Raw genomic sequence first — 14,825 nt, 5'->3', positions numbered from 1 at the left:
GATAGAGGACAGGAGGATAGAGGACAGGACGTTAGAGGACAGGAGAATAGAAAACATGAGGATAGAGAACAGGAGGATAGAGGACAGGACGTTAGAGGACAGGAGAATAGAGGACAGGAGGATAGAGAACAGGAGGATAGAGGACAGGACGTTAGAGGACAGGAGAATAGAGGACAGGAGGATAGAGAACAGGAGGATAGAGGACAGGACGTTAGAGGACAGGAGAGTAGAGGACAGGAGGATAGAAGACAGGAGGTTAGAAGACAGGAGGATAGAGAACAGGAGGATAGAGGACAGGACGTTAGAGGACAGGAGGATAGAGAACAGGAGGATAGAGGACAGGACGTTAGAGGACAGGAGAATAGAGGACAGGAGGATAGAGGACAGGACGTTAGAGGACAGGAGAATAGAGGACAGGAGGATAGAGAACAGGAGGATAGAGGACAGGACGTTAGAGGACAGGAGGATAGAGAACAGGAGGATAGAGGACAGGACGTTAGAGGACAGGAGAATAGAGGACAGGAGGATAGAGAACAGGAGGATAGAGGACAGGACGTTAGAGGACAGGAAAATAGAGGACAGGAGGATAGAGAACAGGAGGATAGAGGACAGGACGTTAGAGGACAGGAGAATAGAGGACAGGAGGATAGAAGACAGGAGGTTAGAAGACAGGAGGATAGAGAACAGGAGGATAGAGGACAGGACGTTAGAGGACAGGAGGATAGAGAACAGGAGGATAGAGGACAGGACGTTAGAGGACAGGAGAATAGAGGACAGGAGGATAGAGGACAGGACGTTAGAGGACAGGAGAATAGAGGACAGGAGGATAGAGAACAGGAGGATAGAGGACAGGACGTTAGAGGACAGGAGGATGGAGAACAGGAGGATAGAGGACAGGACGTTAGAGGACAGGAGAATAGAGGACAGGAGCATAGAGAACAGGAGGATAGAGGACAGGACGTTAGAGGACAGGAGAATAGAGGACAGGAGGATAGAGAACAGGAGGATAGAGGACAGGATGTTAGAGGACAGGAGAATAGAGAACAGGAGGTTAGAAGACAGGAGGTTAGAAGACAGGAGGACAGAGGGTAAAACATCACACTTACAGCGCCAAACAACAAGATGAAATGTATTGGACAGTTTCTGTCAGTCCAGTTTCTCTGGACCAGTCCATGGTCCACTGTCAGGCGTCTTCTCCTTAGGTCAGTAGGTGGTTGAACAACATGGGCTTGTTAAAAGCCAAGTCCCCAGGTTAAAATAATACGTTAGTCCACTGGTAGAGTAATGTTCAATCGCTCCTATCCTTCTCTCTTCAACTCACACTGTATCTAGATGTTCAATCGCTCCTATCCTTCTCTCTTCAACTCACTGTATGTAGATGTTCAATCGCTCCTATCCTTCTCTCTGCAACTCACACTGTATCTAGATGTTCAATCGCTGGTAATAAATGTTCTCTCCTCTCCTCCTCTCTCAGACCTGGTAATAAATGTTCTCTCCTCTCCTCCTCTCTCAGACCTGATAATAAATGTTCTCTCCTCTCCTCCTCTCTCAGACCTGGTAATAAATGTTCTCTCCTCTCCTCCTCTCTCAGACCTGGTAATAAATGTTCTCTCCTCTCCTCCTCTCTCAGACCTGGTAATAAATGTTCTCTCCTCCTCTCTCAGACCTGGTAATAAATGTTCTCTCCTCTCCTCCTCTCTCAGACCTGGTAATAAATGTTCTCTCCTCTCCTCCTCTCTCAGACCTGATAATAAATGTTCTCTCCTCTCCTCCTCTCTCAGACCTGGTAATAAATGTTCTCTCCTCTCCTCCTCTCTCAGACCTGGTAATAAATGTTCTCTCCTCTCCTCCTCTCTCAGACCTGATAATAAATGTTCTCTCCTCTCCTCCTCTCTCAGACCTGGTAATAAATGTTCTCTCCTCTCCTCCTCTCTCAGACCTGGTAATAAATGTTCTCTCCTCTCCTCCTCTCTCAGACCTGGTAATAAATGTTCTCTCCTCTCCTCCTCTCTCAGACCTGGTAATAAATGTTCTCTCCTCTCCTCCTCTCTCAGACCTGGTAACCTAAAAATGTTCTCTCCTCTCCTCCTCTCTCAGACCTGGTAATAAATGTTCTCTCCTCCTCTCTCAGACCTTGTAATAAATGTTCTCTCCTCTCCTCCTCTCTCAGACCTTGTAATAAATGTTCTCTCCTCTCCTCCTCTCTCAGACCTGGTAATAAATGTTCTCTCCTCTCCTCCTCTCTCAGACCTGGTAATAAATGTTCTCTCCTCCTCTCTCAGACTTTATAATAAATGTTTGCTGGGCTCTGCGGAGGCATCTCCTGTACGATATAAACAGGATGTCCGTAGTCAGCGCTCACTTTCTCGTAGTGAGGGCAGTAGTTATTCTCTGTCCTCAGCGGGATGATGATGTCACTGGGTTCCGTTCCGGCTGTGCCCCCGCTGCCAGGCAGCTTGTTCTGATTGGACAGCGTGCTGAGCGACAGGGCGGAAGGGTGGGGCTGAGCGTGAGAGTGCTTCCGGGATCTCTTCCTCATCTTGATGAGCAGGATGATAAGGAAGAGGATGAGGAGGAGGAAGATGATGCAGCCGGCTCCGATGGCTGAGAACACAGCGACCTTTGACCCCAGGATGCCGTCACTGCTGCTGGAGCCTCCTGACCTGTTGTCCTGGTTTATAGAGTCTGGAGGAGGGAGGGGAGGAGAGAGGGGGGGCGAAAGAGGGAGGGAGGGGGAGAGAAAGAGTGAGTTTGTACAATGCGACCCATTGTGCATTCAGATATAGAAATGTATATGATTATTGTTTTATAACTTAACGAAATGACGATGAATTCTTCATATTTTTTTAGGGTGATTGACAAGTGCTATTGATGTCATCTAATTTAATTTGTTTAATCAAGATGACCCTGTAATGTAATATGTGGTTAACAGCCAACATCACTCAGATTAATAGGATTGATACAGACGAGGCAATAGCTAAGTCTACAGAAAGGTGTTTCGGGGAGAGGCCTGGGGATAGGCCAGGGTATAGGCCAGGGGAGAGGTCAGGGGAGAGGCCAGGGGAGAGGTCAGGGGAGAGGTCAGGGGATAGGTCAGGGGAGAGGCCTGGGGATAGGCCAGGGGAAAGGTCAGGGGAGAGGTCAGGAGAGAGGCCAGGGGAGAGGTCAGGGGAGAGGCCAGTGGAGAGGTCAGGGGAGAGGCCTGGGGATAGGCCAGGGTATAGGCCAGGGAGAGGTCAGGGGAGAGGTCAGGGAGAGGCCAGGGGAGAGGTCAGGGGAGAGGCCAGGGTATAGGCCAGGGGAGAGGTCAGGGGAGAGGTCAGGGGAGAGGTCAGGGGAGAGGTCAGGGGAGAGGCCTGGGGATAGGCCAGGGTATAGGCCAGGGGAGAGGTCAGGGAGAGGTCAGGAGAGAGGCCTCAGGGGGTCAGGGAGAGGTCAGGGGAGAGGTCCTGGGGATAGGCCAGGGGAGAGGTCAGGGGAGAGGTCAGGGAGAGGCCTGGGGAGAGGTCAGGGGAGAGGCCTGGGGATAGGTCAGGGGAGAGGCCAGGGGAGAGGTCAGGGAAGAGGCCTGGGGATAGGTCAGGGTATAGGCCAGGGGAGAGGTCAGGGGAGAGGTCAGGGGAGAGGCCTGGGGAGAGGTCATGGGAGAGGTCAGGGGGGCCTGGGGAGAGGCCTGGGGAGAGGCCAGGGAGGTCAGGGGAGAGGTCAGGGGAGAGGTCAGGGGAGAGGTCAGGGAGAGGTCAGGGGAGAGGCCTGGGGATAGGTAGGGAAGAGGTCAGGGATAGGTCAGGGGAGAGGTCAGGGGAGAGGTCAGGGGAGAGGTCAGGGGAGAGGCCAGGGAGGTCAGGGGAGGTCAGGCCAGGGAGAGGTCAGGGGAGAGGTCAGGGGGGGAGAGGCCTGGGGAGAGGTCAGGGGAGAGGCCTGGGATAGGTCAGGGGAGAGGCCAGGGAGAGGTCAGGGGAGAGGCCTGGGGATAGGCCAGGGGAGGCCAGGGGAGAGGTCAGGGGAGAGGTCAGGGAGAGGCCTGGGGAGAGGTCATGGGAGAGGTCAGGGGAGAGGCCTGGGGAGAGGTCCAGGGGAGAGGTCAGGGGAGAGGTCAGGGGAGAGGTCAGGGGAGAGGTCAGGGGATAGGTCAGGGGAGAGGCCTGGGGAGAGGTCAGGGAGAGGCCAGGGAGAGGTCAGGGGAGAGGTCAGGGGAGAGGCCAGGGGAGAGGCCTGGGGAGAGGTCAGGGGTCAGAGGTCAGGGGAGAGGTCAGGGGAGAGGCCTGGGGAGGTCAGGTCAGGGAGAGGTCAGGGGAGAGGCCTGGGGAGAGGTCAGGGGAGAGGTCAGGGGATAGGTCAGGGGAGAGGTCAGGGGATAGGTCAGGGGATAGGCCAGGGGAGAGGTCAGGGGAGAGGCCTGGGGATAGGCCAGGGAAGAGGTCAGGGGATAGGTCAGGGAGAGGCCAGGGGAGAGGTCAGGGAGAGGTCAGGGGAGAGGTCAGGGGAGAGGTCAGGGGAGAGGCCAGGGGAGAGGTCAGGGGAGAGGTCAGGGGAGAGGCCTGGGGGCCTGGGGAGAGGTCAGGGGAGAGGTCAGGGGAGAGGCCTGGGGAGAGGTCAGGGGAGAGGCCTGGGGAGAGGTCAGGGGAGAGGTCAGGGGAGAGGCCTGGGGAGAGGTCAGGGAGAGGTCAGGGGAGAGGCCTGGGGAGAGGTCAGGGGAGAGGTCAGGGAGAGGCCTGGGGAGAGGTCAGGGGAGAGGCCTGGGGAGAGGTCAGGGGAGAGGTCCGGGAGAGGCCCGGGAGAGGTCAGGGGATAGGCCAGGGAGAGGTCAGGGGAGAGGTCAGGGGAGAGGTCAGGGGATAGGCCAGTGGAGAGGCCAGGGGAGAGGTCAGGGGAGGGGCCAGGGGACGGGCCAGGGGAGAGGTCAGGGCAGCGGTCAGGGAGAGGTCAGGGGAGCGGTCAGGGGAGAGGCCAGAGGAGAGGTCAGGGGACGGGCCAGGGGAGAGACCAGGGAAAGGTCAGGGGACGGGCCAGGGGAGAGACCAGGGGAAAGGTCACGGGAGAGGCCACGGGAGAGGTCAGGGGAGAGGCCAAGGGAGGGGCCACGGGAGAGTCCAGGGGAGAGGCCAGGGGAGAGGTCAGGGGAGAGGCCTGGGGAGAGGCCTGGGGACGGGCCAGGGAGAGACCAGGGGAAAGGTCAAGGCCAGAGAGGCCACGGGAGAGGTCAGGGGAGGTCGGGCCAAGGGAGGGGCCATGGGAGAGTCCAGGGGAGGCCAGGGGAGAGGTCAGGGGAGAGGCCTGGGGAGGCCTGGGGAGGCCTGGGGAGAGGTCAGGGGAGGTCAGGTCAGGGGGAGAGGCCAGGGGAGAGGTCAGGGGAGAGGTCAGGGGATAGGCCAGGGGAGAGGTCAGGGGAGAGGCCTGGGGATAGGCCAGGGGAGAGGTCAGGGGGTCAGGGGAGGTCAGGGAGAGGCCAGGGGGTCAGGGAGGTCAGGGGAGAGGTCAGGGGATAGGTCAGGGGAGAGGTCAGGGGAGAGGTCAGGGGAGAGGCCTGGGGAGAGGCCTGGGGAGAGGTCAGGGGAGAGGTCAGGGGAGAGGTCAGGGGAGAGGCCTGGGGAGAGGTCAGGGGAGAGGTCAGGGGGTAGAGGCCAGGGGAGAGGTCAGGGAGAGGCCAGGGGAGAGGTCAGGGGATAGGTCAGGGGAGAGGCCTGGGAGAGGTCAGGGGAGAGGTCAGGGGAGAGGTCAGGGGATAGGTCAGGGAGAGGCCAGGAGAGGGGCCAGGGGACAGGTCAGGGAACAGGCCAGGGAACAGGCCAGGGGACAGGCCAGGGGAGAGGCCAGGGGAGAGGCCAGGGGACAGGCCAGGGGACAGGCCAGGGAACAGACCAGGGGACAGACCAGGGGACAGACCAGGGGAGAGGCCAGGAATAAGGCCAGGAGACAGACCAGGGGACAGGCCAGGGGAGAGGCCAAGTGAGAGGCCAGGGTAGAGAACAGGCCAGGGGACAGGCTAGGGGACAGGCCAGGGGAGAGGCCAAGTGAGAGAACATGGTAGAGAACAGGCCAGGGGACAGGCTAGGGACAGGCCAGGGAGAGGCCAAGTGAGAGAACAGGGTAGAGAACAGGCCAGGGGACAGGCTAGAGGACAGACCAGGGGAGAGGCCAAGTGAGAGAACAGGGTAGAGAACAGGCAAGGGGACAGGCTAGGGGACAGGCCAGGGGAGAGGCCAAGTGAGAGTCCAGGGTAGAGAACAGGCCAGGGGACAGGCTAGGGGACAGGCCAGGGGAGAGGCCAAGTGAGAGAACAGGGTAGAGAACAGGCCAGGGGACAGGCTAGGGGACAGGCCAGGGGAGAGGCCAAGTGAGAGAACAGGGTAGAGAACAGGCCAGGGGACAGGCTAGAGGACAGACCAGGGGAGAGGCCAAGTGAGAGAACAGGGTAGAGAACAGGCAAGGGGACAGGCTAGGGGACAGGCCAGGGGAGAGGCCAAGTGAGAGTCCAGGGTAGAGAACAGGCAAGGGGACAGGCTAGGGGACAGGCCAGGGGAGAGGCCAAGTGAGAGAACAGGGTAGAGAACAGGCCAGGGGACAGGCTAGGGGACAGGCCAGGGAAGAGGCCAAGTGAGAGTCCAGGGTAGAGAACAGGCCAGGGGACAGGCTAGAGGACAGACCAGGGGAGAGGCCAAGTGAGAGAACAAGGTAGAGAACAGGCCAGGGAAGATAAGCACATCTGACTCTGTTTCATTTCTTTCTGTAGGGGGTGAGAGGGGGTGGTAGGGGGTGGGGGTGAGAGGGGGTGAGAGGGGGTGGGAGGGGGTGAGAGGGGGTTGGGAAGGACGGTTACTGGAAAAAGAGTGACTAGCTCCTGAAGTGACTGAAATCGGAGCAGAATCAAATCTGTTTCCCATGTATATCAGCAGCTGCCAGAAATCTCTCTCAATCACTTTCTCCCTGTCCACACTTCTCTCTCTACCTTATCCATTCAACAGTGGTGGGATATAGGGAAAATCCAGATTCAACAATGTTGTAATCAATACACGAGGAATGTCACCAAAGATATCACCAGATCAATGAAAGCCCTAGAGATTGAAATAGTGGAACTCATGACGTTGGTTGAGACCACAGGAGATCGAGGCCATACTCAGGCCCTCAAGAGGAGAAAAACTGCATTGGCAGACCTGCTGGGTATCAGAGCACAGGGGGCACTGGTGAGAAGTACATTTCAGGGAATATCTGAAATGGATGCCTCATCCAAATTTTTCTTTGGTTTAGAGAAAAAGCATGGACAAAGAAAAATTATTCATTGTCTCAAATCAGCTGTTGGACAAGAGCTCACTAGCCCTAGTGAAATTAGAAAGAGGGCAGTAGAGTTCTATGCTGAGCTCTACAAGTGTGAGTACAAAGAGGACAAAACAGTGACACAGCAGTTATTTGATGGGCACCCAAAGTTGGCTGCAGAAGCTCAGGTTGAGCTTGAGCAACCATTGTCTTTGCAGGATTTATACACTGCATTAAAAGGCATGGAAAATGGAAGGGCACCAGGCATTGATGGGCTTCCCGTTGACTTTTTTAAGTCTTTTTGGGCTATGTTGGGAGAGGATTGGTTAGAAGTAGCTAATGATAGTTTAACCGGAGGGTTACTACCAATAAGCTGCAGAAGGGCTGTCCTCACCCTACTGCCCAAAAAGGGTGACCCGAGGGAGGTGAAGAACTGGAGGCCGGTGGCTTTATTGTGCACTGATTATAAGATATTGTCAAAAGCTTTGTCCAACAGGCTGAGGGAGGTGATGGGGCAAATCATACATACGGATCAGTCCTACTGTGTTCCTGGCAGGCAGATAGGGGATAACATTTCTCTGATTCGTGATTTTTTGGACGTCTCTAGGGATGCTGGTCTAATTTCAATTGATCAGGAAAAGGCATTTGACCGAGTTGAACATCAATATTTATGGCACACGTTTGAGGCGTTTGGGTTCAGCTCTGGTTTTATTGCCATGATAAAGGTGATATATGGTGACATTGAAAGTGTATTGAAAGTTAACGGTGGTTTGAGTGCTCCTTTTAAAGTGTGTAGGGGTATTAGGCAGGGATGTTCTATGTCAGGGATGTTATATGCCATTGCTATAGAGCCACTACTAAATAGCATTAGAAGTCGCATTGCAGGGTTGTGCCTTTCAGAGGATATTCCTCCTATTCGTCTCTCAGCCTATGCTGATGATGTAGTTGTGCTAGTGAAAAATCAAGCGGAGGTGGATAGCTTGAGTCTAATGGTTGATCGTTTTAGGGGAATATCCTCTGCAAAGGTAAATTGGGAAAAGAGTTGTGCGTTACAGATTGGAGAATGGTCTGGAGGGATCATGGCTTTGCCAGGGGGGCTAGAATGGTGTAAGGGAGGTTTTAAGTATCTTGGAGTGTACCTAGGAGATGAGGGGACTATGGAAAAAAATTGGAGTGGGGTGGTTGAAATGGTGGAAGGGAGGATGAGGAGATGGCGTTGGTTATTATCTCGTATGTCATATAGGGGGCGCACTATTATAGTTAACAATGTGATTGCATCTGCACTGTGGCATCGGTTGTCAGTTTTAGAACCACCATCTGGCCTTCTGGCTAAGATACAGGCAATTATTGTGGATTTCTTTTGGGATAAATATCACTGGGTTCCACAAAGTGTTTTGTATTTGTCAAAAGAAGAGGGGGACAAGGTCTTGTACATCTTGCTAGTAGGGCTGCTGCTTTCCGGTTTCAGTTTATTCAAAGGTTGCTTTATGGACCGGAAAATGTGGTGTGGAGAGGGGTGGCAGGTCTTATCTTACAACGGGTTGGAGGATTAGGTTTAAAGAAGGCTTTATTTCTGGTTGATAGTAGCCAGATTTCTAGGGAGGGAGTACCTCCGTTTTACAGAGGACTTCTCAGAGTGTGGAGCATAATGAAGGTGTCCAGACGAACTTCAGCGGAGTCAGTGCATTGGCTGTTGGAGGAACCTCTGGTGTATGGGGCAAGACTGGGTTGTACAACTGCAGCTGTTCCACATTTCTCCAAGATTCTGGTGAAGGGGAAAATCATCACCTTAAGACAGTTAATGGCCATGGCTGGGCCCGCCTTAATGGATGGAAGACGGGTGGCAGAACATTTGGGGATGAGGTCGGAAAGGATTGTCGGACAAATGCTGGGGAGCTGCAGGAAGGCTCTGTCAGCGGAAGAATGGGGTATGCTTAGTAGCCACAAGAAGAAGGTACAAGATGAAGACGTCTCATTTCCAAGACTAGGGATTACACCAAATATCCCAGAGTGGGAAAGAAAGGCGTTATTGCTGGATTTGAGAGGGTTGGAGGAGGTGGGTTTGGATGAGGTGAATGGGAAGGACTTGTGTGTCAAGGTGTTGAATAAAGATAAATTGAAAAATAGAAAAGACACTCCATGGAGGGTAAAATTGGGCATTGATGATAGGGTAAAGCCAGCATGGAGGGCACTGTACAAACCACCGTTACAAAAGGGTACTGGTGATATGCAATGGAGGGTTTTACATGGCATCATTGCAGTTAATGCTTTTGTATCTGTTATTAATTCAGATGTTAGAGATGGATGTCCTTTTTGTAATATAAGAGAAACCATTTTCACTGTTTTATGGAGTGTGAGAGGATAAAACCTCTATTGGAAATGCTGGAATCTTTGTTTAAAGCTGTAGGGGAATTTTTCAATAACACTGTTTTTATTTTGGGGTTTCAATATAGTAAACAACAGAAAAGAAAATGTCAAATGTTAAATTTTATTTTGGGACAAGCTAAGATGTCAATTTTTCTGAGTAGAAAACATAAGATAGAAACGGGATATGGGAAGGATGTAAGATGTGTTTTTAAAGGATTAGTGAAAGCAAGAATAAAAGTAGATTTTGAGTTCTTTTCAGCTGTAAAAGATCTCCTATTATTTGAGGAGAAGTGGGCCTACGAAAGAGTGCGTTGTTTTGTAGAGGAGGGGAAATGATTTTTTGCTGATGAAATAAGTTGAATGTTATGGATTTATTTTTGTTTAGGAATTACATTTGTTGTTTCATTTCTGAAAAGGCAGTGTGTCATTTTTTTATGTTAACACTTGAGTAAAAAATAAAGGTTTTATAAAAACTCAACTCTCTCACCTTCTCTCTCTCCTTCTCTCTCTCCTTCTCTCTCTACCTTCTCTCTCTACCTTCTCTCTCACCTTCTCTCTCTACCTTCTCTCTCTACCTTCTCTCTACCTTCTCTCTCTACCTTCTCTCTCTCCTTCTCTCTCTACCTTCTCTCTCACCTTCTCTCTCTCCTTCTCTCTCTACCTTCTCTCTCTCTCCTTCTCTCTCTACCTTCTCTCTCTACCTTCTCTCTCTCTCCTTCTCTCTCTACCTTCTCTCTCTACCTTCTCTCTACTTTCTCTCTCTACCTTCTCTCTCTACTTCTCTCTCTACCTTCTCTCTCTACCTTCTCTCTCTCTCCTTCTCTCTCTACCTTCTCTCTCTACCTTCTCTCTCTACCTTCTCTCTCTCCTTCTCTCTCTCCTTCTCTCTCTACCTTCTCTCTCTCCTTCTCTCTCTACCTTCTCTCTCTCCTCTCTCCTCTCTCTACCTTCTCTCTCCCTCTCTACCTTCTCTCTCACCTTCTCTCTCTCCTCTCTCTCTCTCTCTACCTTCTCTCTCTACCTTCTCTCTCCTTCTCTCTCTACCTTCTCTCTCTCCTTCTCTCTCTCCTTCTCTCTCTACCTTCTCTCTCTACCTTCTCACTCTCCTTCTCTTTCTACCTTCTCTCTCTCCTTCTCTCTCTACCTTCTCTCTCTCCTTCTCTCTCTACCTTCTCTCTCTACCTTCTCACTCCTTCTCTCTCTACCATCTCTCTCCTTCTCTCTCTACCTTCTCTCTCTCCTATCTCTCCTTCTCTCTCTCCTTCTCTCTCTCTTTCCTCTCTCTCCTTCTCTCTCTCCTTCTCTCTCTACATTCTCTCTCTCCTCTCTCTACCTTCTCTCTCTACCTGTTCTTGACTTTTCATGGGGTCGATATTCTTTAGGTTCTATTTGTTCTGTAAGGTTCAGCTGGGTTCCGTCAGGTTGTAATGGGGTTAGGGTTGTTATCTCACCAGTGTTGACTGGCTCTCCTGCCCCAAGCAGCAGGTTGTCCTCAGGGCTAGGACTGAAGTCTCCTCCCAGACTGTTGTCGTTCTCTCTCTCTACCTTCTCTTCTCTCCTCTCTCTCCTTCTCTCTAGGTTAGGGTTGTTATCTCACCAGTGTTGCCTGGCTCTCCTGCCCCAGGCAGCAGGTTGTCCTCAGGGCTAGGACTGAAGTCTCCTCCCAGACTGTTGTCGTTCTCTCTCTCTACCTTCTCTCTCTCTCCTCTCTCTCCTTCTCTCTAGGGGTTAGGGTTGTTATCTCACCAGTGTTGCCTGGCTCTCCTGCTCCAGGCAGCAGGTTGTCCTCAGGGCTAGGACTGAAGTCTCCTCCCAGACTGTTGTCGTTCTCTCTCTCTACCTTCTCTCTCTCTCCTCTCTCTCCTTCTCTCTAGGGGTTAGGGTTGTTATCTCACCAGTGTTGCCTGGCTCTCCTGCCCCAGGCAGCAGGTTGTCCTCAGGGCTAGGACTGAAGTCTCCTCCCAGACTGTTGTCGTTCTCTCTCTCTGGTTCCTCTGGTAATACAGGGTCTGGTAGAACAGTGTTGGGGTCTGAAACATAGGACACCGTGATAAATATCTCTGTATGATAGTAACTCACAGAGACACACACGAACATACACGCACAAGCGTGCACACACATAGGCACACAAGAGCAAACACAGACACCCACTCAGCAGTCTAGGGGACAGAACACACTGACATGGCAGAATGAGGTTAAGAAAATTATATATTTGGTTTTTATTGTTATTCATTATTCATATCTGTAAAAGGCCATAATATGTCTTATTTATATGTCTGGTTTTAATATTACTGCTGAGTAAAGGAGAGGAGAGGAGAGGAGAGGAGAGGGAAAGAGAAGAGAAGAGAAGAGAAGAGAAGAGAAGAGAAGAGAAGAGAGGAGAGGAGAAGAGAGGAGGGGAAAAGAGAGGAGAGAAGAGAAGAGAAGAGAGGAGAGGAGAGGAGAGGAGGAGAGGAGAGGAGAGGAGAGGAGAGGAGAGGAGAGGAGAGGAGAGGAGAGGAGAGGAAAAGAGAGAGAGGAGAGGAAAAGAGAGGAGAGAAGAGAAGAGAAGAGAGAGAGAGGAGAGGAGAGGAGAGGAGAGGAGAGGAGAGGAGAGGAGAGGAGAGGAGAGGAGAGGAGAGGAGAGGAAGGAGAGGGAGAGGAGAGGAAAAGAGAGGAGAGAGGAGAGGAAAAGAGAGGAGAGAAGAGAAGAGAAGAGAAGAGAAGAGAGGAGAGGAGAGGAGAGGAGGAGAGGAGAGGAGAGGAGAGGAAAAGAGAGGAGAGAAGAGGAGAGGAGAAGAGAGGAGAGGAGAGAAGGGGAGAGGAGAGGAGAGGAGAGGAGAGGAGAGGAGAGGAGAGGAGAGGAGAGGAGAGGAGAGGAGAGGAGAGGAACAACAGTGGTGTAATTATTGTTTCCAGCAGTAGTGTGATTACAGATTCCAACAGTGGTGTAATTATGGTTTCCAGCAGTAGTGTAATTATGGTTTCCAGCAGTAGTGTAATTATGGTTTCCAGCAGTAGTGTAATTATGGTTTCCAGCAGTAGTGTAATTATGGTTTCCAGCAGTAGTGTAACTATGGTTTCTAGCTGTAGTGTAATTACGGTTTCCAACAGTAGTGTAATTATGGTTTCCAGCAGTAGTGTAATTATGGTTTCCAGCAGTAGTGTAATTACGGTTTCCAGCAGTAGTGTGATTACAGTTTCCAGCAGTAGTGTAATTATGGTTTCCAGCAGTAGTGTAATTACGGTTTCCAGCAGTAGTGTGATTACAGTGTCCAGCAGTAGTGTAATTATGGTTTCCAGCAGTAGTGTAATTATGGTTTCCAGCAGTAGTGTAATAATGGTTTCCAACAGTAGTGTAATTACGGTTTCCAGCAGTAGTGTAACTATGGTTCCCAGCAGTAGTGTAATTATGGTTTCCAGCAGTAGTGTGATTACAGTTTCCAGCAGTAGTATATTTATGTTTTCTAGCAGTAGTTTAATTATGGTTTCCAGCTGTAGTGTATCTATGGTTTCCAGCAGTAGTGTAATTATGGTTTCCAGCAGTAGTGTAATTATGGTTTCCAGCAGTAGTGTAATTACAGTTTCCAGCAGTAGTGTAATTATGGTTTCCAGCAGTAGTGTAATTATGGTTTCCAGCAGTAGTGTAATTATGGTTTCCAGCAGTAGTGTAATTACAGTTTCCAGCAGTAGTGTAATTATGGTTTCCAGCAGTAGTGTAATTACAGTTTCCAGCAGTAGTGTAATTATGGTTTCCAGCAGTAGTTTAATTATGGTTTCCAGCTGTAGTGTATCTATGGTTTCCAGCAGTAGTGTGATTACAGTTTCCAGCAGTAGTGTAATTATGGTTTCCAGCAGTAGTGTGATTACAGTTTCCAGCAGTAGTGTAATTATGGTTTCCAGCAGTAGTGTAATTATGGTTTCCAGCAGTAGTGTAATTACAGTTTCCAGCAGTAGTGTAATTACAGTTTCCAGCAGTAGTTTAATTATGGTTTCCAGCTGTAGTGTATCTATGGTTTCCAGCAGTAGTGTGATTACAGTTTCCAGCAGTAGTGTAATTATGGTTTCCAGCAGTAGTGTGATTACAGTTTCCAGCAGTAGTGTAATTTTGGTTTCCAGCAGTAGTGTAATTATGGTTTCCAGCAGTAGTGTAATTACAGTTTCCAGCAGTAGTGTAATTACAGTTTCCAGCAGTAGTGTAATTACAGTTTCCAGCAGTAGTGTAATTACAGTTTCCAGCAGTAGTGTAATTACAGTTTCCAGCAGTAGTGTAATTATGGTTTCCAGCTGTAGTGTATCTATGGTTTCCAGCAGTAGTGTGATTACAGTTTCCAGCAGTAGTGTAATTACGGTTTCCAACAGTAGTGTAATTACAGTTTCCAGCAGTAGTGTAATTATGGTTTCCAGCAGTAGTGTAATTACAGTTTCCAGCAGTAGTGTAATTATGGTTTCCAGCAGTAGTGTAATTATGGTTTCCAGCAGTAGTGTAATTACAGTTTCCAGCAGTAGTGTAATTACAGTTTCCAGCAGTAGTTTAATTATGGTTTCCAGCAGTAGTGTAATTATGGTTTCCAGCAGTAGTGTAATAATGGTTTCCAGCAGTAGTGTAATTATGGTTTCCAGCAGTAGTGTGATTACAGTTTCCAGCAGTAGTGTAATTACAGTTTCCAGCAGTAGTTTAATTATGGTTTCCAGCTGTAGTGTGATTACAGTTTCCAGCAGTAGTGTATCTATGGTTTCCAGCAGTAGTGTGATTATGGTTTCCAGCTGTAGTGTGATTACAGTTTCCAGCAGTAGTGTATCTATGGTTTCCAGCAGTAGTGTGATTACAGTTTCCAGCAGTAGTGTAATTACGGTTTCCAACAGTAGTGTAATTATGGTTTCCAGCAGTAGTGTATCTATGGTTTCAAACAGTGGTGTAATTACGGTTTCCAACAGTAGTGTAATTATGGTTTTTAGCAGTAGTGAGATTACAGTTTCCAGCAGTAGTGTAACTATGGTTTCCAGCAGTAGTGTAATTACGGTTTCCAGCAGTAGTGTGATTATGGTTTCCAGCTGTAGTGTAATTATGGTTTCCAGCAGTAGTGTAATTACGGTTTCCAACAGTAGTGTAATTACGGTTTCCAACAGTAGTGTAATTACGGTTTCCAACAGTAGTGTGATTACAGTTTCCAGCAGTAGTGTGATTAAAGTTTCCAGCAGTAGTGTAATTATGGTTTCCAGCA

General features: G+C 50.1%; 1 protein-coding gene across 1 annotated transcript in view; it reads right to left on the bottom strand.

Annotated features, from left to right (window-relative positions):
• LOC115118868 (ephrin-B1-like) overlaps positions 1-14,825 on the bottom strand; it is a 180,244-nt gene that overhangs the window by 1,290 nt on the left and 164,129 nt on the right. The window contains exons 4-6 of the mRNA XM_065019884.1: positions 11,517-11,651; positions 2,100-2,685; positions 1-2,056 (exon numbers count right to left, since the gene is read on the bottom strand). The exon at positions 1-2,056 is cut by the window's left edge and continues 1,290 nt beyond it. Of these exons, the coding sequence (XP_064875956.1) occupies positions 2,279-2,685; positions 11,517-11,651 (542 nt within the window). The 3' untranslated portion in view covers positions 1-2,056; positions 2,100-2,278. The remainder of the gene's footprint in view (positions 2,057-2,099; positions 2,686-11,516; positions 11,652-14,825) is intronic.

This window comes from Oncorhynchus nerka, linkage group LG6, assembly GCF_034236695.1.
Source record: "Oncorhynchus nerka isolate Pitt River linkage group LG6, Oner_Uvic_2.0, whole genome shotgun sequence".
Lineage (NCBI taxonomy): Eukaryota > Metazoa > Chordata > Actinopteri > Salmoniformes > Salmonidae > Oncorhynchus > Oncorhynchus nerka.
The sequence above is the reverse complement of the archived record's forward strand: the minus strand, read 5'-3'. Positions and strand labels throughout refer to the sequence as shown.